A 26,512-nucleotide genomic window follows, 5' to 3' on the forward strand; every position below is an offset into this window, starting at 1 on the left:
GTACCCAACAGCTCCCTAAAGAATTATTATTCCCATTTTACAGACGAGGAAACAGGCTTGAAGAGGTTAAGCAACTCACCCAAAGACACTAGAGATTTTGCCAGCAAGGTGTCAACTCTTTTGACTCCTAGTTCCATTTTAATGCCATGCCCCTGCTGCTCTAGAACTTAAACAATAGATGCATTCACATCTGCTCTCTCAACATCACCACTGGTGTGGTGGGTGTTATTGAGTCACATCTTACAGAAGAGAAACAGCATGGTGGCCCAGAACCAAGGTGTCAAGGTCCCTGGGTGTGAAGACTTGGAGTACTGGCTTAGAGTGTGGGAAGCTGCGGTCCAGGTCTGATGCTGTTACTCCATCATTTATGACCTGGGGCCAAGACCTTAATCTCACTGAGCCTCAGTTTCCCCATATGTCTAGGGAGGTAAAACCATTACGAGAATGGCTTAAGCAGATATCTATGAAGGTACCAGGAAATCTGTATTACTACCATCATCTTAGGCTGCAGTAGAAGTGGCCTCAGGAATCATGTAGTTCACCAGTCCGTCTGTTTTGTACATGAGAGAGCTGTCATCTAGGAACTAGAGAAGGAAAAGGAAGGAATAACTGTTAACTAAGAGCTAACAACTAAGTTACAGACTGCAATTGTCATTACAGAGGGCCATTTGGCCTTGTAGTTATCATCTTTAATTCTCACTACATTGTAGCATTGGTATTATTGTGTCCATTTTTCTGATTGAGAAACTGAGATTCAGAAATGATGACAAATACAATTAATACAACAACAAGAGTAACAAAAAAGCTCAGCAGACTGGATTGAGGCGGTGCAATTTGGGAATCCCCAAGACTATCCTCAAATTCAATAATTCACAAGAAGGACTCACAAAACTCAGAACTGTTGTAGTTACAGTTGATTATAGCAAAAGAATACAGATTACAATCAGTAGAGGGAAACGGTACATAGAGTAGGGTCCAGGAGAGATCAGGTGCAAGCTTCCAGCTATCCTCTCCCAGTGGAGCTGCATGAACAGAGCTTATTTCTCCCAGCAACAATATGTGGTGACATGCACAGAGTATCGCCAAGCAGGGAAGCTCACCACACCTTAAGTCCAGGGTTTTTACTGGGGGTCTGGTCGTGTAGGTATGGATGATCTTAGTCTCCAGCCCCTCCAGAGGTCAAGCTGATACTGCAGGGCCCAAGACCGCCACCTTAAATCACATCATTAGCACAGACTATCTGGTGTAGCCTAACACACCAGGTAAACACAGACGATTATCAGGCAGGATATTCCAAGGGCTCAGAGTTCCCTTCCAGGAGTGGGGCAAGTGCTAAACCTTTCTTGGGTAAAGTTAATCCTTTAATGCACAGGCGAGAGACTGGAGGACATTAGATAAATCTATTTTTCAACTTGGATCTGTCTCCACAGGATTACTTTCTCATGTTTTGGTGGAAGTTGAGAAGATACCAGTGGAAGAGGAGCTGTGCACTGCAATTCCTTGCATATTTGAATTTCCCAAAGAATCCCCCAGTGATTCCATGATCATGGGCTACTGGCTCAATAAAAATATCAGTTCTCCTGTAGCTACAAATAAACCCAATGCTACCATAGATGATAACTTCAGGCACAGATTCCACGCTGTTGGAGATCTTGAAGAACTAGACTGTTCCCTGATGATACGTGACATACCCAGAAAAGACAGCATGACATACTTATTCGATGCAGATCTAGGAGAACAAAAAAGTGCTTTCCTGAGGGAGAATGTCAAACTCTCTATGTCAGGTGACATTCAATCTCATGCAATAAGTAGTTTGGAAAGAAGGAAATCCAGAGGGAGTTCTGGAAGTTGGTTTTTATTTCACTGGGCACTGGGCTTTACAAAACCTTAGATGTTTAAGTTTTACAACAGTAATACAAGAAGACTGGTGCAGTTGGTTATTTTTTAGAATAGAAATGGCAAAGAGAGGGGAAGTGACTTGCCCAGAAGCACCCAGCCAGTAAGAGATAAGGGGGAAATGATCACAGATTGGCTGGGAAGGGGCTGAGCCTGAGTGGAGAGTTGGTTTGGGGGAGGGAGGCAGAGTAGAAGCTAACACTTGGAAGTCTAGTCTGAGGGACAGGTAAGGAGTCATAGGCAATGCAGATCCTCAGAAAATTCATTCATTCTTGGGTTTTGAAAGCCCAAAGTTCAGGTTCAAGCTCTGCCATCTTAAATAAGTGTCTTAAGTTTGCTCACCTGGACAATGGGGTGTGCCACTTCCACACAGAAAAAGGAAATCTATTAGTGAAAAACCACCCAACAATAACAATCCCAGGTTCCATAAGGTTGTTGGAGAGGTGGAATGGGATTCCAAGTGAGCTAATAGGTAGGAAAGCACTTTGTAAACTGGAAACACTGTGCAGCAGTGAAGTGTTCATGAGGGTCCTTTGTCCCCAAGGTTTGAATCCACTCCTTTTCTCTCCCCCAGACCTGACCCAGAAACCAGAGCTCCGCATCCCAGAGATTCTTGTGTCTGGGGAAACTGTGACCTCTACCTGTACCATCAAAGGCGACTGCAAAGAAACCAATGCTCTCTTCCTCTTCTGGAAAGGACCTGCCGTGTCCTCCAACCCAACTGTCTCCAGCAACTCCTCCTCCCTGGTGCTGCACTTCACCCTGAACCCTGAGTACCATGGCACCACCCTCAAATGTCACTTGAACATCTCCCTAGCTAACTTAACCAGAAGTAGCGTGGTCAAGCTCCAAGTGGTCTGTGAGTTCTGTGGGCATGGGCAGGGTCCAGAGTCTGGGGGAAATGGTGGGCCCAAGAGAAAGACCTGAGTCCCAGAGGAGAAGAAGTCTGGGGAGAAATCATATCTTCTCTTGGCCTCTGCTTCTGAAAGGCCATAGGTAAGTGCTGAGCCCAATTCTGAGGCAAATGAAGAGGATGAAGGACAATTCTCTGAGTCCCCAGCCCCACTCTAGGATTCCAAAAAATCTTTCTGAACCTCCTTGTGAATGACAAAGAGAAGATTGGGTCCTGGAGGAAGTGGAGAAGGAAAGTCAGGATACCTGGCTGACTCCTGACTCTTTCTCCCCACAGCACCTGCCAGATTGTACAACTCCTCTTGTGCCTTGGAGAAGACACTGCAGTGCCGCTGTTCCTTCCACGGGATCCCCACTCCCTCTGTGCAGTGGTGGATGGGAGGTGCCCCTGTGGATGTGAACAGCATGGATAACATCCTCCAGGTGACTTCCACCATGCTTGCCCCCTGGGCCAACAGCACCATCAACCTCATTGGGGAGCCAGAAATACTCACGAGACTTTACTGTGAGGGGAAAAACCAATATGGAATCCACACTTCAAGCATCTTCTTTATACCAGGTGAGTATACAGGGCAGTAGTGACTGAGCTAGAAAAACAACACTTAGAGACCAGGATGAGGATGGGCACAAGGCCAGAGGAAAGAGTAGGGTTGTAGCTCACACTTCAAGGCCTTAGGGGAAAAACCACTCTCACTTCCCTCTGATTCCAGATCAGAATTTTGTTTCCAATGTGTTCATGAAAGGGCTGATCCAGGGCATTGTGTATGGAGCCATTGCAACTGCTCTGCTCTTCTTCTGCCTTGTCCTCCTCACGTGAGTATCAAAGTTCAAATTCATCAGAAAGCCTTTCTCAGAGCCAACTACATTTATTTATGTTCTTTATTTTATTTTTAATAGTTTCTTCCAGCTTATTTTATTTTGTCTGCCTTCTTGAAATGGATTCATTTTATTAACGTTTAGCCATTCTTCTTTTCCAACATTTGTGTTTAAGGCTATAAATTTCCCTCTAAGAACAATTGTAGCTGCATCTCACAAATTTTAATATAAATTATTTTATTATCATTTGGTTAAAATATTTCTAATTTTCATTATAAGTTTTTGTCCGTATTTTGTCCCATGGGGTTTTTTAAGACACATCAATATTTTCTAATAATCCTTTTAAAACTTTTTTATAGCTTAAATTGAATATGAATTAGAAAATATACCATGCATTATTTCAATTCTTTATTTTCTTTGTGGCACAATTTTTGTTTAGTTTTTATAAAAACTTTATATGAGCTTGAAAATAATGTGTATTTTATTCTTGTTGAATGCAGTATATGTATTCATGGAGGACTGGTTTCAGGTCCTCCTGCAGATACCAAAATCTGTGGATGCTTAAGTCTCTGATGTAAAATGGTGTAATCTATGCACATCCTCCTGTATAATTTATATCATCTCTAGATTGTTTAGAATACCCAATACAATGTAAATGCTGTTATACCATATACTGTAAAATATGTAAAATATGTAAAATAAATGATATATAAATAGTTATACTGTATTGTTTAGGAAATAACAAGAAAAATGTCTGTACATGTTCAATACAGACACACTTTTTATTTATCTATCTATCTATTTATTTATTTATTTTATTATTATTTTTTTTTTAAAGATGACTGGTAAGGGGATTCCAACCCTTGACTTGGTGCTGTCAGTACCACACTCTCTCAAGTGAGCCACGGGCTGGCCCAGACACAATTTTTAAAAAATAATTTTGATTCACAGGTGGTTGGATTGATGGATGCAGAACCCATGGATATTGAGAGCTGATTGTGTGTGTGTGTGTGTGTGTGTGTGTGTGTGTGTGTGTGTGTGTATGTGTATGTGTATGTATATGTCCTTTAAATTGATTTAATTAATTATGCTATTTAAATCTTCTCTATTTGAGATATCACATGTTTTCACTTATTTGTGGGAGCTAAAAATAAGTAAATAAATACACAAATAACCTGGTGGGGGAGAGAAGAAGACACAACAATTACAATTCCTTGAAGTTGATATGACAAGCGAACAGAAAGGACATTGTTGGGAGGGAGGGGGGAGAGGGAGGAGGCAGGGAGGTTTCAGTAATGGGCCACAATAATCAATCACATTGTATACTGACAAAATAAGATAAAATTTTTTAAAAAATCTTCTCTATTTGTACTGATTTATTTGCTGGCTTGCTCTAATGATAACAGAGGTGTGTTTTAAAATCTCCCATAACAATTACAGATTTGTCGATTTCTTCTTGAAATTCTGTCAGTTTTTGCTTTATATATCTTGAGGTCATGTCATTACTTTCAAGACTATTTAAAAATGTGTATATCCTTCTGATATCAAACACTGTTTTTCTTCTTTATCTTTGCCTTAAAGCCCGTTTTGTCAGATATTAGTATAGCTCCTCCAGCTTTTTTTCTTTTTAACATCAAATTTCAATCTGTGTGAAGCCTTATAACACCAAGATTACAGGTTAGGATATCTGTACTGGCCAGCCACCAAAAAAAAAAAAAAAAACAAACAATCTGTGACCTTGAGGTTTAAATATGTGCTTTATAACCAACATATAATTTGACTTTTTTTTTTAGTTTGGTAATCTTTTAATTAGATTTAACCAAATTTACTCAATGTAATTACTAGTGCACCTGAATTTAGATATACCATCCTAGTTTGTTTCTTATGTTTCTTTTTTCTCTTTTTTTTGCCTTTTTTGAATTGACTTGATATTTTTATCAATCCGTTTTTTCCTTTCTGCTAGTTGAAAATTATGTGATTATGTTTTCTTTCTGTTTTTTTACTGGTTACTCAGAAATTACAGCATGTGTATTTCAGTTATGAAAGTCTACATTAATTAATACCTTTTACCCTCCTTCCAGAAAATATAAAGATCATTGAACAATTTCTCTGAACCTATATGCTACTGTCATGATGTGCTTTATGGCATTCTATCAATTCTATTATGCATATGATTTTGCATTCTAACATCTCTGAAATCGTGATATGTCTTACAATCAGTGATCACAGTTGCTGTTGGCTCCAGGTAGCAGTCCTGATATGGCTGTCATCACTTGCACAAGTGGATGAAGCCATGCTACCTTTTGTTACTAAGGGCAAAAGTGCAATACAACTCATGCCTGTCAATGCCAATGAAGTCACGAGAAATTACTAAATTCTGTAGAACAGATCAAAGAAATTTCAAATCAGTAATGACATAGGATGATTCATATAAGTTCAGGACTGTATTAAAGTCTTTGTCACACATTAATTAGCTGCATTTTTTCTCTTTGTGATATATATGAGACAGGAGGTGCTCAGTTTCTCTGGGTTCAGGTTTCAGGACACACCTCTGGGTTTCAAGCCACTCCCTAAGGTCTCAAGCCCCTCCTCTCGCCCCTCCCCTAGAGGGGTGTTACTGTTGCTAGTTAGACCTATTTTTTGGTACCAACTTGGGGAAACTGAGACCTCAAGGGGCTGGCTTATGCAAATCCAGTGGCTGGGCATGCTCAGTACAGAAGGGTTATATAACCCTGGTAGCCGAGCATGCTCAGTAAAGTGGAGTTTATCCTTTGAATAACCTGCTAGAAGTGCTAAAAAGCACAGAGCATTCTTGAATATGTTCAGTGTGTGTGATAGTATTTGATGAATGAACATGATCCAAAAAGAAACCAGCTGAGCATGTGCAAGACTATGTTACATAACAGGGAACCACCTTAGGTAAACATTCATTAGATAGCATGAATATGTATTAGCTGGTGAAACTATAAAAGCCAAATCCCGGCAGGAGGCAGGGTTGTTGCTTACTTTCCTGAAGCCAACCTGCACTTCATTGGCTGAGATGTGTATGCTTTCTTTTGTATCAAACTTACTTTTGGCAAGCAGCTGCTCACTCTCTTGAGCCAACCTGCACTCTGGAGTAAACTTTAAGTGTGTATTTGTTACTTTTGTATTAAACTTGGGGTGGGCCCTGCTCAGTCTCTGCATTAGCTGCACTTTCTCTGTGAAGTCTGTATCCCTTATCTGTTACATTAAAACTGTTTTAATCTTCTACTGTGACCCGGCTCTTGAATTCTTTCCTGTGGCAGAGTCAAGAACCGGGTAAGAGGATGGAGCAGGTGAGGCCAACTATCAGGCTTCTCCGTGTCCTTCCTGTGACATCATATATATTATGCACCTTACAGCCAGTGGTATGTTATCATCAATGAAATACCATTTTTTTTAGTTTTAAGCACCAGAAGATATTTTTATTATTATTTTATGCATTCATTGTTCATTTTGATTTACACACATATTTACCACATCTACTCTCTGTTCCTCAAATCTTAGATTTTCCATCCAGAATTAATTTTTTCTCTGACATACATCCTAGGAAGCCTTTTAGAATTAGTTTTCTGATAGCAAACAGTCTTAGTTTTTGTTTCTCTCTCTGTCTCTCCCTCCTCTCTCTCTCTCTCTTTGCCTTCATAGTTGAATGATATTTTTGCCAAGATTGGGTATGCTGTGTTGGCATTTTCTTTCTGCACCTTGAACTATTCCACAATTTCTTGCTTCTATAATCACAGGAAAAAAGTCAGCTGTGACACTGATTTGCTACTCTTTTGAAATAATCTATTTTTTCCTGTCTCTACCTTTAAGATCTCTTTTTCTCTGCAGTTTCTGTATTCTGCCTCACTATTTCAATTTCCTCTGCCCCGCCTCACACTTTACATTTTCATGTGGCATATAGCACTGTTTTTGACACTGTGCTGACACTGTGGCTTCTGCCTAGTGCTCTTTCTTCTCTACACTTAGTCTTCTATCCCTGTTCCCCTCTCTCACCTGACTGATGTTTACTTATCCCTTACAAATCAGCTCACAGCTCTTCCATCATGTGCTCCAGGAAGCCTTCCCTGGCCTCTCACCTAAGCTGGTTGCCTTTCTTGGGCTTCTGGGCTTTGCGATACTGGCACTAACAGTTTTACTCAGATACAACTAACTGTGGATTTTTTTAATTTGTTGTTATTGATATTTGTTTGACCTCTAGAATCTGTGCTTTTGTGTCTTTTATCAGTTCTGGAAAATTCTCAACCATTGTTCCTTTATATATTGCCTCTGCCCTTTTCTTTCATTACAGAACTCTCATTTAATATTTGTCAAACTTTTTTTTTAAAACACCTATCTTGTGTCCTATATTTTCCAAAAAGATAGACAAGTAAACAAGTGTGAGGTTAGAGGTGTATACGAGTGAGATACTAAGGAAACCCCTCCTTCAGTATCTCCATTTGTGGGGTGGGGCATAGGGGATCAGTACTGCCCAGAAATCTTCAGCTTGCTCCTGGCCAGCCCTCTTCAACATCACACCTGTCAATATTCCAAATATTCTCCTTTTTTCACAAACTCTTTTATTTCCTCCCCTCTCACTGTCAGCAATAATCTTTACTTGTTTCACAGGAAAAAGGTGACTCATCAACATCTGCGCAGTTATTATCATTGGCACTGATGACGTACTCCTTGCCTTTTCAGACAAAGGGACATCCCTCTTCCTGTCCAAGGTGAAGCCCACCTCCTTTACTTGGGAATTCATGTCCTGCACCTCCTTAACAACTATACTCCATTAATCATTCCTTCTGCCTCCTAAAATTTCAATCATTCTTTCTTTCCTGTCTCTTTCTCTGAGTGATATAAACATGCTCAAATTTCTCCCATCTCAGCCTCAAGTCCCTCTATCTACCATCCAAACTCTTTTTTTGAAATAGTGTAGCTTACACCCACTTCCTGATTCTCATTACCCTCATACTGTTCAATCTGCTCTCCAGGAACATACCACTGAAACGACACTATCTAAAATAATCAGTTTTCTGTATTCTCAAAATTATTCTCAAAATCCAGTGGTGGATGTTTTGTGTTTTACTTGTTTACCTGTAGGGGGCATTTATGATTGAAGTGGGTGAGTTGAGGCCTTCTCTCCTAAAGGCTTATATTTACAGCAAAGGAAGGCTGGCAAGGCCATCTGCTGAAAGTGATGTGGGTGGGAGCAGGGGTGAGGGGTAGGGGATTGAGGTTGGAACAGCCATTGAGAAGAATGATTAGGGTCTGTGCAAAGACAAGAAAAACAGTCAGTGAGCAACAGCAAAGGCCCACTTGTGCCTGGAGACTATTGATTATTAATGGTGCCAAGCGTCATTGCTGTGTGATGTCTCGTTACTTGAAAATGTCTTAGTCTCTTTGGGCTGCTATAACAGAATACCATACACTAGGTGGCTTATAGACAACAGAAATTTACTTTTCACAATTCAAGAGGCTGAAAATTCTAAGATGAAGGCACCAACAGATTCAGGGTCTGGTGAGGGACTGCTTCCTTATTCATAGATAGCTGTGTTCTCACTGCGTCCTCATGTGTCAAAAGGGGAAGTGAGCTCTCTGGAGTCTCTTTTATAAGTGCACTAATCTCATTCCTAAGGACTCCACCATCATGACTAAATCACCTCCTAAAGTCTCCCCCCCCACCAAATACCATCACATTGGGGATTAGGTTTCAACATATGAATTTCAGAGGGACATAAATATTTGGTCTATAGCAGAAGAGAAAGAGTAGATGTGGGCATTGGTCTAGGTTTGGGTCTTTGCATGCAGGGTGCTGTGGAAGGGTAATGAGGAGGTAAGGTGGGAGGCAAGGGAGGTGAGGAGGCAGGAAGGAAGAAGGCACTTCAAGTGGGTAGCCATTTGTACCCAGTGCAGTAGGGAAGGAAGGAAGAGAAACCAGAAGGATCTTTGCAGACATTAGAGAACATAGTGTCTTGGAACTGAGGCTTCCACCTGAGATCAAAGAACAGGAACAGTCGGAATGAGCGCATGAGAAAGCTGGATGGATAGAAAAACTAGGCAGAACATGAGGTTTTGGAATTTACATTTCCATAGGTGGAAAAGTTTTGGGATATAGTGGACCCTTAGTAGTTAAGGGATACAGTTTAATTAGTCAGGACCGTTCCAGTTGTGAGTGACAAGAGCCAAACTCAATAAGCTCAAAAAACCAGCAAGCTCAAAACAAACAAACAAACAAAACCCAGTTCTGGTTATCTGTGGCTGTATCACTACCCCCAAAACTTAGTGGCTCATTTTAGTATTTCTCACAATTTCATGGATCAGGAATTTGGGCTAGGCCCATCTGGTTGGCTCTTCTGCTCTCGGTGGTGTTGAGGTCACTTGGTGGTATTCAGTCAGCAGCTGGGCTGGTCTAGAGGTTCCAAAATGCCTTCATGCACAAACTGGGCATTTTGGTGGGGCAGCCAGAAGGCTGGGCTCAGCTGGGCCCCTATCCCTTTTTGTATGGTCTTAGGGCTTCCCCATTTGATCTTTCCCAAAGCAGAAGGTGCCAGTCCTCTTAAATATGAGGCCCAGAATCAACAGTGGCACTTCTGCCATAATCTTTTATGTCAAAGCAAGTCATAGGTTAGCCAAGATTCAAAGGAAGAGGAAATAGACTCCATCTTTCCATAGGAAGTGTATCAAAGAATTTAATCTGCCACAGAAACATATTGGCCATCTGTTAAGTCTAAAGGTATGTATTAGTTTGCTAGGGTTGCCATAACAGAATACCACAGACTTTGTGACTTAAAAACAGCAGAAATTTATTTTCTCACTGTTCTGGAGGCTCTAAGTTCAAGATCAAGGTGTTGGCAGTGTTGGTTTCTCCTGAGGCCCCTCTTCTTGGCTTGTAGATGGCCACTCTCTTGCTGTCTCTTCACGTGGTCATGCCTCTGTGCACACACATCCCTGGTGTCTCTTCCTCTTCTTGTCAGGTGCTATGGTCTGAATGTTTGTGTCCCACCCTCCCAAAATTCATATGTTGAAATCCTTACCTCCAGTGGGATGGTATTAGGAGGTAGGGCCCTTAGGATGTGCTTAGGTCATGAGAGCAGAGCCTTCATGAGTGGACTTAGTGCCCGTGTAAAAGAAACCCCAGAGGTGCCCTAACCCTTCTACTATGTGAAGACACAGGAGGAGGAAGGCTGTTTCTGAACCAGGAAGTGAACCCTTACCAGACACCGATTTTGCTGGCTCTTTGATTTTAGACTTTTCAGCCTTTAGAACTGTGAGAAATAAATTACTGTTGTTTATAAGCCATCCAGTCTATGGTACTTGGTTTTAGCAGCCTTAATGGACTAAGATATAATGACACCAGTCATATAGGATTAGGGCCCTACTCTAATAGACTCCATTTAACTTAAGGTCCTATCTCCAAATACAGTCACATAGATTAGGTTTCACCCATTTAACCTCATTTAATCTTAATTACCTCTTTAAATGACCTGTCTCCGAATACTGTCACATAGACTAGGGCACAGCCACATGATCTCATTTAACCTTAATTACCTCTTTAAAGGTCCTGTCTCCAAATATGGTTACATTCTGATGCACTGGGGGTTGGGACTTCAACACAGAAATTTGGAGAGGGACTCAATTCAACTCATAACAGGGTGGGTCTATACTTCAGGCATGACTGCTCCAGGCACTCAAATGACATCACCAAGAGTCTGTCTGTCCCCATCCTGTGGCTCTGCTTGCTTGTGGCTGACTTGATCTCTGGAAGCTCTCTCCACCTAGTGGATAAGATGACCAGCAGTAGCCCCAAGTTCACATCTTCCTGTCTTAGCAACTCTAGCTGAAAGAGAACTTATCCTTCTCATGCTGATATATCAACCCCAGAGAAGACATGACTGATTCCCCCAGAAAAGGATACCAGCTGCCACCAACAATTAACCAGCCACAGGAGCTCAAGAAACTGATCTGTCAGGGTGTCAGATGGGTATCGCCATGTGAATGCTAAAAGCTCTCAAGATGATGGCAGGAATCTCAGGAGAGGGAGTCCATGTGTCAGGCATAAAAAAATCCTCTGGGAATATGGCGGCTTGGCCTGGAGGGCTGATCACAGAAATGAGGAGGGGAAGAGGATGTTCTGGCCTAAGAGCATGAGCTTCAAAGTAGCAAAAGGGGGTTCTTCAGGCAGAGAGTGAGGATTCTAAAAACAAACAAACAAAAAATGCAGGTGTGGGCTCCAGGCCCCGTAGAGAATCAGGCCACAGGAAGGAAGGGCAGCCCTCACTGGAGGGGGCTTTGGAGGTGGTGTCCTTAGGGAAGGAGGTGAGGGTGCAGGTGGGCAGGAGGTTCAAAGCACAGTGGAAGGGAGGACTCATTGATGGGCAGGGGAGGGACAGGGTACAGGTGGGATGAGAGTCAGGACAGGAGAGGTGTGGGTAGTGCCCCAGGCAGAGGGCTGAGAAGGCGGCTTGGAGACATCACGTTGCACCATGGGTGTGAAGGCATTCCCTTCAGGAGGGACAGCAGCTGTTTAGGGATCTTGGGAGGGCAGGAAGAGGGTCACTGTGTCTGAGCGAATCCAAGTCTCCATTAGTTTTAGTAAGATAGTGGCTTTACTTGTACTCATAGGAGTGGGTTGTGAGAAAAACAAAACAAAACAAAAAAGAATAATGTGCAGTAATAAGCTTAGTGTTCAGAGACCCTCAAAAGGTGAAGGCTATTTCAATATTTGTTATTTTTGTGTATGTCTGTATTTTTATGCTTAGGCCTCATTCATAATTTTTTTAAAAAGCTTGAAAAATGTGCAAATGAACTTTATAAAAAAATATGTATGTTCTGCACACTTGATCTGCAGAAATGTATCCAGCAAATACTATTTGCCATGCTGTGTAATGCATATCCTTTTTCTGTGCATTCATTCAGCAGAACTTTATTGAGCAAATATTACATGCCAGGTTGTGTAACAGAACAAACCAGGCTCTGGGAGACAGACACTGAAGAAAGAGACACACAGATGCGTGTAACAAATATCAGGAAGCACCTGGAGGAAAAGAACAGGGAGCTGTCAAGAGAAAATACAGTAGTCCCTCCTTATCCAAGGGGGATATGTTTCAAGACCCCCAGCGGATGCCTGAAACCACAGATAGCATCAAACCCTATATATACTATGCACAACTTTTTTTTTCTTCTTCACAATTGCATTGGATAGAAGATTTGTTCTTACTATAGATCTTTGTAATCTTAGCATACAACTTTTTTTTCTTTCCTTATTAGGTCAAGAACTTTCACCTTTTCACTTAAAGGAAGTATTTTATGGCTTCTTTTTGGCACATCTGAATTGCCAGCATCACCACTCTGGTGCTTTGGGGCTATTATTAAGTAAAATAAGGGTTATTTGAACACGAGCACTACTACACCATGACAGCTGATCTGATAACTGGGACAGCTACTAAGTGACTGATGGGCGGGGAGCATACACAGCATGGACACTGGGGACGAAGGGATGATTCTTGTCCCAGGTGAAACAGAGCAGGACAGTGTGAGATTTCATCACACTACTCAGAACAGTGTGCAATTTAAAATTTATGAGTTGTTTATTTCTGGAATTCTCCATTTAATTTTTCAGACTGTGGTTGACTGCAGGTAACTGAAACCGCAGAAAGCAAACCTACAGATAAGGGGGACTGCTCTAATGGGGGAAGGTGGCAAGAAGCAGTCTCAATGGAAGGGTCAGGGAAAGCCTCTTTGAGGAAGTGACAACTGCTCTGAGACCTAAGGAGGACTGGGAGTGTTCAGACAGCAGGAACAGCAAGTTCTAGGCTGTGAGGTGGGAGAGGTTTGGAGAAACCAAGAGCCCAGAGAGGGCTAATGTGGCTGGAGCTCAGAGTGAGGGACAAGCTCTAGAGGGGCCAGACTGGGCAGAGTCCTGAAGGCTGTAGTGAGAAATTTGGGTTTTATCCTCACTCATGGATTTCCTCCTGTGTAATTCTGGAAGGTCCAATTCAGTAGGAATTCATCTGTGACAAATGTATGTGGCTGATGTGATGAGTGAGTCGCTCCAAAATTAGTTCTGTGTGAATTGCCCAAGAGTGTAACAAACCCAGAGTTATTTTTGTTGATTGCTTACCTTGGGGCTTTCTGACCCAAAATTGTAAGGTCAGGCCTGTGGCCTCAAATTCTAAGAGGAAAAAAAATGTTTTCCCAGCTCAGAACCCAGGTTGAAATAGACATGCTTCCTTGTCATTCTCTTGATCCGTGGCTAGATTTTTTTTCTAGCACTCTCTTGATGTAGGGGTGTCAGGTCCAACTCCCCACCTAGTGTGGACCCAAAGCCTCATTGTCTTTTGTCACTGGAGCATTTAAACCAAACCCTTTGGTTGTTATAATCAGCAAACACCCCACTTCCCCCACAACTCAGAAAAGTGCAGCCAGCCCTCAGTTTATTCATAGCCTCTAATTTTCACTTCACTTCCTTACAACCTCAGCCCCAACTCTATTTGGTGGTACTTTCATCAGCGTTTTCAGGCATTTTTGTAGAGGGAGGGTTTTCATACAGGAAATGGAGATTTGGGTCTTATTCTCAATGCAAAAAGGAGCAAAGGAAGAATATCCATCTGAGGAGAGACAAACGCTCACTCGGGCTGCTGTGTGGGAGACGCACAATAGAAGGACAGAGCAGGTAGCAGGGGATCGGCCAGCAGAACACGCACTCACCAGAACGAGAGACAAAGGGGACCATTATAAAATTTATGGTATATCCACACAACAGAACACTACACAGCTGTCGAAAAGACCAAGGAAGCTCCCCACGTACTGATATGCAGCCATACCAGGGCACTTCAAAAAGTTTGTAGAAAAATAGAATTGAAAGGTAATATACCAGAAATGTTAAGATAAAGAAGAAAGGACACACACACACACACCCAACCCCAAAGCAACACCAACCAACCAAACAAACAAACAAAAGAAAACCTGTCCAAAACCAAAAAGTATACATATTGAGACATTATGGGGTTGCAAGAGAAGAGGAGAAAAGGCACAGCCAGAAGGGCCACTGGGCTGAAGGTCTGGGACTTTGTCCTGGAGGTACTGGGGAACCATGGGAGAACTGTGAGCAGGGTAGGTGCAGGGCCAGCTCTGGGGCCAGCTGGGGGACAGACCAGAGGCCAAGAGGCCAGGAAAGAGGCTAGCAAGAGGGTCCAACCCAAGAAAATAGGGATTCATATCCTTATTTGATGGGGTGGGGTGGGTGTGCTAGTCACAGAGCCAGCAAGTGGAGGAAGCCTGGTCTTCTGGCCCCCAGCCTGGGGCCCCTTCTTGGGGGTAGAGACTGAGCACAGCATTAACCACAGGGCTTTTTGCCTTAGAATGAAGATGCTTAAATGGTGGGAGGAAAAGCAAATTCCCAAGACCAAAGAGGCCCTGATCCTCAAGAAGCCAGAGTTACTGGAGCAGCCAGAAATACCTAAGGAGTCTGAAGCAAAAACCCCATCAGCCTGGGCTACAGGTAAGTCCGTGGGCCAATCTGAGTCCCGGCCATCAACCAGCCAGGCTGCAGGCCAGACCCCACTCGCCACCAGGGGGCACTGGTTAAGAATGGAGATTCTTGGCCCCGCCCCACCCCCCAAACTGCACGCCCCAAACCTGCCAACCTGAGCCCCCAGTGCCAGAGCCCAGATGGTCTGCACTTGCAGCAGCTCTCTAGCTCCATCTGATGTGTGGCCACTGGCATAGAGAAGCAGGGCTGGGCCTTATCTGGGAGTCTGTACAGGTTTGCTTGCCCTTCATGCTGAGGGCCCCTTGGACTAGCCTAGCCCTGCCCTGTGGATGGTGAGGATTCTGTCGGGGTTGAGCCCCAGCCCCTGCCCCGTGGATGGCCCACTGGGACATAGACAGCGTCGCCCAGCCAAAAGACGACAGTAAATAGTAGAAGGGGGACTTTATTAGTCTGTTAGGACTGCCATAACAAAGTACCACCTACTGGGTGGCTTAAAACACCAGAAATTTATTTTCTCACAATTCTGGAGTCTAGAAGTCGAGAACAAAGTGTCGGCAGGGTCAATTTCTTCTGAGGACTCTCTCCTTGGCTTGTAGATGGCCGTCTTTTCCCTGTGTCCTCATGTGGTCTTCTTTCTGTGCATGTCTGTGTCCTGATCTCCTCTTCTTATAAGGATAGCAGTCACTAGATTAGGGCCCGCCCATATGACCTCATTTTAAGTTATTCACCTCTGTAAAGGCTCTATATCCAAATGTGATCATATTCTCAGGTACTGGCGGTTAGGACTTCAACATAGAAATTTGAGGGGGATAGAATTCAGCCCATAACAGAGGCTTAAAGGAGCTAGGTGGATCCCTCCATGGGTGGGAGACCCCGAGAGGGGAAGGGGCTTGCCCAAAGGCAGAGGAACAGCAGCATCTGTTTCTCCCACAGTCTAGAGCTCTTCAGAGAGAAAGAAGAGAGTAGACAAGTGAATTCCAACATGGATTGTGACACACACGTGGCCTCACTGGCCCAGTCAGACCTGCACAGAGCTTCAGAGCACAACAGTGGCTCCATCTCAGGCTCTAGACCCAGAGGCCTGCTGCCAGGCCCTCACCTGTCCACTCAGCAAACATCCCCTGGGGACTCCCATGTGCCAGGCCTTACGTCAGCCATGCAGGGAACACGCCTTATGCCTGCCCCCGAGGAGCAAGCTGCATGGGCAGGCAGGCCACCACATACAAACACTGACCAAACACGAAGGACATGCGAGGGAGGCAGTGCTTGGAAACCGACTGTCACTACTGCTGAGGCCACACGGGCCACTGTGAACCCAGATGACCAGGCAATGGGGAGCCATCGATCAAACCAGCCTCAGAATTCCACAGAGAGAAAAACTGAAACCTGTAGGAGGGAAGTGGCTGAAACACTAAAGAACCCCTGAGGGAATCTCTGCAGGGGCATTGGGGACCATGGGGCTCCATCTTCCTCACATCCACATTGCAAACAGGGAAACTGAGGCTCGCTGTACCTCAGGCCACATAGCAAGACTGTGAGCTGCTCAGGACTCCTGAATCCTGGGCCCCTGGACCCCTAGAGTCCCTGTCCCTGACTATTTTCTCCTGATCTTATAACACTAGTGCAGAGATTGCAACTCAAAAGCTCACAGCAGCCAGGCAGGGAACAAAATGAATGCAGGAGGCCTGATGGGAGCTGCGTCCATCTTAAGAGCAGGTGCCCCTCCTGAAGTGTGGCTAACAGCAGCGAACTCCACTCCTACTCCTTCCCACCCCCAGTCCTGAGCAGGAGTTGCCAATTCTTCTGATTATGTTTTTCCAGGAAATCCAGAGATCCAGGTTTCAGTGTGAAATTTCTTGATTCAAACATGTTAGTAATTGAGAATATGTTTTTTAAAAGGTCTGGGTCAAAGAAAAGCCATATGCAGACCTCTCACTTAAAAATCTAACTAGAAGCATAGATATTGGGGGGGATGCCCTCTTCTTACACCCACCTCCTGCCTAAAGCAGGTGAAGTTATTCAGAACACAGACACCTTGCCAAGTACAACCAGAATCCCCAGGCACTGGGAAGTAGCTTGGGTCTGGAAGGATAAGGAAGAGTTCCCTAGATAGAGAAGAACATTCCAGGTATTTCTCTTGTGGCCACAAAGAACTCCCTGAGGCCTCTCCTATGCCAGGCCCTGAGCTGGGGACACAGAGAGGAGTCAGACCTGGTCCTGACTATAAGAACCTCCAGGTTGTCACAGCCCCACGTGGCCAGGCCCGTGTCCCAGGGAGCAACTGGGGGGTGAGGGGCCAGCACTGGGAGAGGGAGGGCTATATTCTGCCTGGGGAGCCGGAGGGTTGCCACCTGAGCTGGGCAGACATGTAGGGAGGGGTGATGGCATGCCAGGCACAGGAAGCCACAGGCTCAGAAGCAGGAGGCATTGGCGCTGGGCGAGGATGGAGGTCAGAGTGCTCCAGCAGGGCAGGGTGAGCAGCATTTTGGGGGAAGGGGGCAGAGGACAGTGAGAAATGAGCCAGAAAAGGTGCCCCAGGCTGGGCATGGGCGAAGCTTCTCTACAAACAGACCTCAACTGTCACCCAGCCAACCCTCAGGAAAAATAAGAGAGGAGCTGATCCCTGGCCAGCTTCCCTTTTCCTCTGAAGGACACACATGACAGTGACAATGTGCCTGAGTTTGACTTCAAAGTCCTGATGCTCTGCTACTTAGAGGATCGTGGAGACAAGGAGACCAACTCCAGGAAAAATGTGACCGACTCCAGAAAAAATGTAACATCCCCATGGATGGGCAGTGGGGTGGGAGTAGCAGGGAGCTGGCAGCAGCTCCACAAATAAAGATGAGGTTAGAAAGTGGAACTGTCTCCCAAGAAGTGGTTACAGGGCTGAACTCTTTCCCCAGAGTGAAGGGAAAGACATAAGAGGTCACTGTGGGGTAAGATAGACAGACAGAGCTCCAATGCCAAGCTGTGTGACTCTCAGCAAGTCCCTCAGACTCTCTGAACCAGTCTGAGAATCACAAACTTAAAGGGTAGTCATGAGACTCATAGGGGAAGCCCATGCAGAGGACCCAGAGGAGACCAGAGCTCACTTCCTTCTGAGTAGACATTTACTGATGCCTTGTGTGTCAGGGGTCCCCAAGACCACTCTCGGGTTGGATGATTCACTAGGACTCACAGAGCTCAGCACAGCTGTTATACTCAGTTACAGTTTATTGCAGCAAAGGATACAGATTAAAATCAGCAAAGGGAAAAAGGTGCATAGGGCAGAGTCTATGAGAGACCTGGCACAAGTTTCCAGCTGTCCTCTCCCAGTGGAGTCGTATGAACAGCACTCAATTATCCAGCAACAATTCATGACAACAGGAATGGAGTATTGCCAGCGAGGCAAATTCACCTGAGCTTTAGTGTCCAGGGTTTCTACTGGAGGTTGTTTATGTAGGCCTGGATGACCACCCACATGACTGACGTTAGTTACTCAGTCTCCAGCACCTCTAGAGGTCAAAATGATACAATATGGCCCAAGGACCCCATCGTCAATTGCATTGTTAGCATAGATTATCTCACCTGGCCCAAGACCCTCTTGTTGTAGGATGTCATGATATCCCAAGGGCTTAGACATGATCTCCTGGGCCAATCAAAGGCCAAACCTTTCTTTGGAATGTGCAGGGTTTGGACAGCCTAGGCCTGCTAAGTCATCCCTCGACCACACTCCTGTCTAATGCCTGCTCAGGTTCTGGAAGTGCAGGAGATGCAGATGAGTCATCCATGAACCAGCGGGGGCAGCAGACACAGATGGCCCCGGAGAGAGCAGGATGTGTGGTGAAGGAGGCAGCATGGAGCATGGCGGAAGCCCTGGTGAGGTGTCTTCTCCAGCATAGCAATCCGGGCCTCCAGAGAGTAGTGCCTGAGCCGAGTCCTGTGGGATACGTGGTAGTTCTCCAGGTAGCCAGGAGGGGGCAGGATTTCCAGGTGGTGACAATCTCTCTCTCCCATACATTCATCTGTTCATTTATTCATTTAGGCATTCATTCATTCTTTCATTCAGAAAGCTGTGATGGCGGGGATCCCATCTGCCCCTGCAGCTTCTGTCGTACATTCAAACGAGGGTACATCAAAAAGTTAGTGGAAAGATTTGTATTGCCTTTTAATTCTATTTTTCCACAAACTTTTTGAAGTACCCTTGTATTTCCTGGGCTTACCGCTGTGCTTTTTTCTTTCCCTCCCTCTGTCTGCCTTGGAGTTCTTTCTCTTTCTAGTTTATCCCCACCCACCTCCTGTCTCCTTGTCATTCTCAACCTCACTTGCCATCCTTCTCCCTCCCTCCCCCTCTGTTTCTCCTTCCTTTAAAAAAAAAATTTTTTTTCATTGTATATATCTAAACTGTGCAACACAATATTTTGATAAATATATACACAGTGAAATAGTTACTGTAGTCAAGCAAATTAACATATCCATCATCTCAGTTACCTGTTTTTGATATTGTTATGGCAAGACCACTTAAAATCTACACTTTCGGCAAAAATCTCAAATATACCCTCTCCATGCTGTACCTTAGATCTCTTTACTTGTTGGTTTTACATATCTCCTATGTTATGTACTTGGGCCAGCATCTCCGCATTTTCTCCCCACCCCTTCCCTCTAGCCTTGCTAATCACCATTTTATTCTCTATCTCTGTGTATTTGACTTTTTAAAAAATTCCACATATAAGTGAAAGTATGCAGTATTTTTCTTTCTGTGTCTGCCTTATTTCACTTTGCATAATGTCCTCGAAGCTCATCCATGTTGTTGCAAACGGCAGGCTCTTTTTTTAAGGCTGAATAATATTCCATTGTTTCTCCTTTCTTTCTCTCTTTTACTATTTCTCATTCTTCCCTCCCTTTCTTCATTTGCTCATTTAGCAATCATTTCCCCAAGGCCTCCAGATGCCACACAGAGATGAGACGGGTTAATGCCTGTCCAGACCAGGACAGAGATCCATCCAGTGCAGGCAGGGGTGGGAGCCAAATGGCCTAAAGCGCTGAGACCCATTAGAAGAGGATGCTTGTATCTCTGTCTAGGCCGACGTCACTTCTGATTAGTTGGGACTCTCTATGTGGACGAAAGAGTGGGGCTGAGTCTCTGGAGCAAACTCCTAACTCAGTCAATGGTCAGTTGTGTCGATGAGTAAGTCTACAAGGAGGAGATCCAAGCAGGCGATCATGGGCAGATGGTTTTGTATAAACCTCCTCTATTCCTTCAGGAAATGATGGAAACAACCATGATAATGGAACTGGCTAGGACTGAGCGTGTCCTAAGCCCTCACATGCCTTCATTCACTTCATCCAGCAGCCCTGTGGAATCAGTCTGATTGTCATTCCCATCTTACAGAGGAGGAGTTAAGAGGCCTCCCTAAGATCACACTCCTACCTTATGAGCAGAAGCTATCCCCCTGCCCTTACCCATGAGGAAGCTGAAGTTCAGAAAGAAGAGGGTCCTTCCCAGGGTCTCACAGCCTGAGGAGCCAAGCTGGATCTGGGGTACCCCTGCCCTCTCCTGCCTGCTCCTAAGAGGTAGGCCCGTCAGGATTGCTTCTCCCATCTCAGAGACAGGAAGGCTAGAGTGCAGACTGGAGAAGGGATTTGTCTGGGGCCCCGAAGTTGCTTTAGGCTTTGCTGTCTCAAGGAGCAGGTCTAAGATCCCCCTCCCATCTTACTTCAAAAGACTGTCTGTCTGTCTGTTTCTCTCAATTCCATTAACAGATAGTTACTCCTTTGTGTGCCCTGTACTCTGCTGGGTTTTAAGAATGGCCATGGATAGGGCTGCTACTGTCCCTGCCTCTCCCGGGTAGGAGTCTCCCCACCCATGGGTCACTGCGGGGGTGCCATGAGAGTGTGAATCTTAAAGGTTGGCCACTCAGGTGATGGAGCTGGGCCACCTGTGTTTGGGTTCCAGCTCTGGCCCTTAGTGTGGGCTAATCCCATGTCCCCTAACCCCAGCGTCACCTGTAAAATGGGAACATAACAGACCTTGCATCACTGTGACGTGAAGATGAGTTAATGATTCTTCAGTACCCCGCCTGGTGTTAAGGGCACCATAACAGGAGTTCTTAGGTCTGTTGAACTCTTTGCCCACGACAGGCCATATATTAAGCACAGTGTTACATGGGTCCTTCCATTTGTATCAGGGTTCCACTAGAGAAACAGAACCCGTAGTAGATTCATATTAAGAGATTCATTGTAAAGAAGTGGCTTACGTGATTGTGAGGGTTGGCTAGGCAGGTGCTATGTACTGAATGTGTCCTCCCAAAATTCATACGTTGAAACTTAATCCCCAGTGTGATGGTATTTGGAGGTGGGGCCTTTGGGAGGTGATTGGGTCATGAGGATGGAACCTACATGGATGGGATTAATGCACTTATAAGGAGTTCTCCCCGCTACCATGTGAAGATGCAGTGAGAGGCACCATTTATGAATCAGCAAGTGGGCCCTCACAAGACACCAAATCTGCTGGTGCTTTGATCTTTGACTTTCCAGCCTCCAGGACTATAAAAAATTTCTGTTGTTCAAAAGCCACCCAGTCTATGGTATTTTGTTATAGCAGCCTGAATGGTCTAACACAGCGGGTCTGAAATCCACAGGAAAGGCAGACAGGAGGGGCAGGCTGGAAGTGCCCAGGCAGCAGCCGAAGCTACTGCCCAGAAGCAGAATTTTTTCTTCTCCTGGGAAACCTCCATTCTGCTCTTAATACCTTTCAGTGGATTGAATCAGACCCACCTACATTATTGAAGATAATCTCTCTTACTTAGGTCAACTGATTAGAACAACAATGACAACAAAAAAAGGTAACTGTGAGGTGATATGTTAATTTGCTTGACTGTGGTAATGATTTCACTATGTATATGTATATCAAAACATCATGTTGCACACCTTAAATATATACAATAAAGTCAACTGATTACAGGTAACAGTCACATCTACAAAATACCTTCACGGCAACACCTCTCTCAGTGTTTCATTGAATAATTAAGGGCTCTAGCTTAGCCAAGTTGACACATAACATAGACCATCACATAGTTTGGTCTCCACCACAGCCCTGTGAAGTGGGTGTCATTATTATCCCCATCTTGTAGAGAATGACAATGAGACTCAGAGAAGTTAAGGAGCCTGCCTGACTGAACACAGGTAGAGACACCGGAGCCAGTAATTGGAGCCCCACTCTCACCCCATCCAACCTTGCTCAGTGAATGTCTTCAGCTACTAGTATTAGCACCCAGCAAAGTTCCAGGGACTTGACACAAAAAAGGAAAGTACGTCCCAAAGTAGGTAATCATACCTAACCTTGTCCTGGGAAGCAAGAAGTTGGGAGGAAAGCCCTTGAAGATAAGGGGAGTTTAGTCAATGAAAGAAGTAAGGACTCATTTATTCTTTCAAAAGTATACTGGGTGCCTGCTGTGTGCCAGTCCCTGAGGACATAGCACTGAATAAGGCCCTCTGGAAGCTTAGAGTCTATGGTAGGGAAAACAATGAACATGTAGGTAGACAATTATACACTGCAATAAGGAAATGCATGTTGGGGTAAGGAATGAGATAGAAAATGGCAGGTGTCCTTGCTCAGCCAGGGTGGCCATGGAAGGCCTCTCTGAAGAGGTGAGACATACAAGGTGGTGGAAGAGGAGGGTCTATGCAGAGGGCAGAGATGAGCAAGAGCCAATGGAAGAATTCTCCAGAAGGCTGCTGTGGTTCTCCTGGAACCCAAACAAAGGCCCATTGAGAACCCATAAAAACAAGGTGTGGGACCTCTTCTAACATCTCCTATTCTTATTTTAACTCCCAACTTTTGGTTTTAATGAATTTTTTTTTTTTTTTTTTTTTTTGTTCTTTTTCGTGACCGGCACTCAGCCAGTGAGTGTACCGGCCATTCCTACATAGGATCTGAACCCGCGGCCGCTGGGAGCGTCGCCGCGCTCCCAGCGCAGCACCCTCCCGAGTGCGCCACAGGCTCGGCCCTTTAATGAATTTTTTGAAGAGGTTTGGCATGAACAAGTTTTGAAAGGGTATAAGATGAAAAAGCAAGATTTCTAACTCAGTTCCCCTCCCCAGAGAAAACTGTTCCTGGTGCCTTGTGTATCTTTACAGAGCAGTAACTCCCCAGGGGTCATTTTTGGTTATCGTAACTATGGGAAAAAAGATGCTACTGGAATCTAGTGGGTGGAGGTCAAGAATGCTGCTCAACATCCTGCAATGCACAGGACAGTCCCCACCACAAAGAATCATCTAGCCCCAAATGTCAACAGTACCAAGGTTGACAAACCCCAGTATAGAGGAATCTGGTGTACATACAAGCATATGTGTGTGCTTATACACTTCTTTTCTTTTGTTATTATTCACAGTGTTCTGTGCTCTGCTTCTTTTCAGAAGTATGCTTAGAATACGTTCCATATCAGCAGCCTCACTTTTTTTAACAGCTTCCTAGTAGTCCATTGTATGAATGCACTATAATGTATCTAAACAGCCCCCACTGATGGGCATTGACATTATATTATCTCTGAGTACTGCAAACAACACTACATTGATGATCTTCGTCCATTTTTCTTCTCTGCAGAGAAAATTCTGGGTGTGGACTCTCCGGGTCAAAGAACAAGTGCATCGTCTTCATGGATCATGTCAAATTTCTTTCCATAGAAAAGTAGTCAATTTCACTCTCGTCAACAACTGGCATCACCAATCTAGAGTATTATCAGGTTCTTTGATCTTTCTCCATCCAACAGGTTAAAAAAAAAAGTATCTGTGGCCATCTAGATTTTTAGACAATTTATTAGATGTAAAATTGAGCATTTTTTACACTTTTGAGCCTTCCAAGCATTGTCTTCAGTGGGATTCAGGCCTTGGCCTGTGCCCTGTAAAGCCTCTAGCACAATGCGAAACACTCAGTGAATAATAAGAAAAGCCAATAATAGCACCATGTCGGCAGAATCCCGGCCAGAAAGAGGCAGCCCTCTCCAGTGGGATTTCTTAAGCAGATTTTCTAATAAAGGTACCATTTGCAGAGGTATGAATGAGGTTGGGAAAACAAGGGGCGGTAAGGCTCCCAGGTACCAGCAACAGGAGGAAAGGCTTCCTGCCAGGTTCTGCCAAATCCTAGAGAAACAAGGGGGAGAAATGGTATAGCTGAAGACTTATAGAGAACTGGGACCATGGGAGAGGGGCTGCCTGACAGGCATTGCGGCTTCCACGTCAGAACCAACGCAGGGCAGCTGGCGGGGAGGACAGTATTTTCCAGCCACCTCTCAGTATTCTGCCTGCGCGTCTCTTTGGCCAAACCCTCCCTGAAGTTGAAGGGTAAGGGAGCTTGTTGACATGGTCAGTTGAGGTCAGCCTCCTAGGAGTGGAGGGTGGAGGGGGCTGGTGTGATAGACTGAATAATGGCCTCCAAGGACATCAGGTCCTAATCCCTGGAACCTGTGAATCTCACCTTACAAGGAAAGACAGTCTTTGCAGATGTGATAAAGTTGAGGATTTTGAGATGAAGGGATCATCCTGGGTTATCTGGGTGAGCCCTAAATGCAATCACAAGTGTCCTTAGAAAAGGGAGTCAGAGGGAGATTTGATCACAGGCAGAAGAGAATACGGTAATGTGAAAACAGAAGCAGAGATTGGAGTGATTCGGTCACCAGCCAAGGAACACTGGCAGTCACCAGAAGCTGAAAGCAAGGAAGGGATTCTCCCCCTAGAGCCTCTAGAGGGAACAAGGCCCTGCTGACATCTTGATTTCAGACTTCTTGCCTCCAGAACTGGAAGAGAATAGATGAGTGCTGTTTTAAGCCACCACGTTTGTGATAATTTGTTACACCGTCTCAGGAAGCTGATGTAATGGGGAGGATGGCGGATGGACAAGAGGCAGCTCAGCAGTCAACCATTATGACTCTCACTCGGGGCCAGATAGCGGGCTAAGAGCTTTCCATCCATTAGGTAACTCCTGCAATTCTTGCAGCAACTCTATGAAGTGGGAACTATTAACACCCCCAGTTTGCTGAATGAAGAAACTGAGGTATGGGAAGATTAAGCAGTTTGTCCTGCCAAGTATGAATTATTAACTCTAACTGGTGATAATCTAAAAGGAAGGAACAAACTTGGAAAAGGGTCCTCCTCCCCTAGGCCAGGATTTGGCCCACATTGGAGAAGGTCTGGTTGTGGCCCAGGTGTGGGTGGTAGGGGTTGCCCAGGCCAGAGCTGGTCCACAGACGCTAAGCAGGCAAAAAACACCCTCCAAAGTGCAGGCAAGCTGAGGCCCAGAGGCTGATTCTGGGACAGATTGGGAAGTCATCCCTGTGGATATCACTGAAACTTGATGGGGTGAGTGCCACTGTATATAGGATGCTTCAGGCTGAGGAAACAGCCTGAGAAAAGTATGGAGACATGCGAGCCTAAAATAGTCTGCCATGCTGGATGGATGGGGAGCACAAGGAAAGACAACAGGAAAGGTGAGCCATTTAAAAGGTCTTGGGTGCCAGCCCACCTTTCTGGGTTATAGAAAGCAGAGCATACTACATTACAGCCACTCATCAGGGTTCCAAGCTATCGATCATCATGGGAGCCCCCAAGAGGGAGCCAGACACTTGTCCATCTAGGGAAGGGGACCAGATTGGGGGAACCCTAGAAGGACAAATCTGAGTGTGCGAGCGACCCTGCCTGGGCTTGAGTCCAGATCTGCTGCTTCTTGGCTGTGTGACCCTGGGCAGGTACTCCCACACTGTGCCTAAGTCTCCTAACCTGGAAAGTGAGGACAATAGTAGTTCTTCTTCCAGAAGTAGGAGTCTGGGCCACATAGGACTCTTGGCATGGGTTCTATGAGAATTCAATGAGTTTTTTATACAGGTAGATGGCTTAGAGCATAGTAAACATTCAGTAAAGGGCAGCAATATCGAGAGATAGCATAGCATAGTGGCTAAGAGCATAGGACTCTGGAGAGGTGAGAGGGTTTTTTTGATGGGAGGTGGTCAGCTTGGACAACTTGTCTGTTTTCTTTGTATTGAGGTTTAAAACACACTCAGTAAAGGACACAGATGTTAAGTGTTATAACTTAATGGAAATATATAAGTATAAACAAAAACATATACAAATATATATACATTTATATACAACATATATACATGTATCTGTAGAGAACTTATACATGTATATATGAGGGTACTTCAAAATGTTAATGGAAAGATTTGTATTATCTTTTAATTCTATTTTTCCATGAGCTTTTTGAAATACCCTCATATATGTGTCAAACATAGAGAACATATACAGAGAACATTACTGCTAATAATGGGAATCTGTTCTATAATGTTGCATGAGCACTGAATTAGTGAATACTGAACCATTGTTGCTAGAGGTAATATGTGCATATACACGAATACTTCT

General features: G+C 44.6%; 1 protein-coding gene across 1 annotated transcript; it reads left to right on the forward strand.

The window, feature by feature from the left end:
• The first annotated feature begins 258 nt into the window (after nucleotides 1-258).
• Nucleotides 259-20,678, forward strand: LOC134371861 (sialic acid-binding Ig-like lectin 10). Its single transcript, XM_063088765.1, has 8 exons — nucleotides 259-277; nucleotides 1,431-1,532; nucleotides 2,471-2,755; nucleotides 3,086-3,367; nucleotides 3,519-3,621; nucleotides 14,991-15,130; nucleotides 18,855-18,979; nucleotides 20,673-20,678. Exons 1-8 carry the CDS (start codon nucleotides 259-261, stop codon nucleotides 20,676-20,678), a joined length of 1,062 nt encoding a protein of 353 aa, XP_062944835.1.
• The last annotated feature ends 5,834 nt before the right edge of the window (nucleotides 20,679-26,512 follow it).

Source organism: Cynocephalus volans, chromosome 3 (genome assembly GCF_027409185.1).
Source record: "Cynocephalus volans isolate mCynVol1 chromosome 3, mCynVol1.pri, whole genome shotgun sequence".
Classification (NCBI taxonomy): domain Eukaryota; kingdom Metazoa; phylum Chordata; class Mammalia; order Dermoptera; family Cynocephalidae; genus Cynocephalus; species Cynocephalus volans.

Bases quoted from the DNA above. Each gene is read 5' to 3' on its own strand.
- LOC134371861 (XM_063088765.1), top strand. The intron at 3,368-3,518 runs GTGAGTATACAG...CTCTGATTCCAG, and splicing joins AAGCATCTTCTTTATACCAG to ATCAGAATTTTGTTTCCAAT. The intron at 15,131-18,854 runs GTAAGTCCGTGG...ATGCCTGCTCAG, and splicing joins CCCATCAGCCTGGGCTACAG to GTTCTGGAAGTGCAGGAGAT.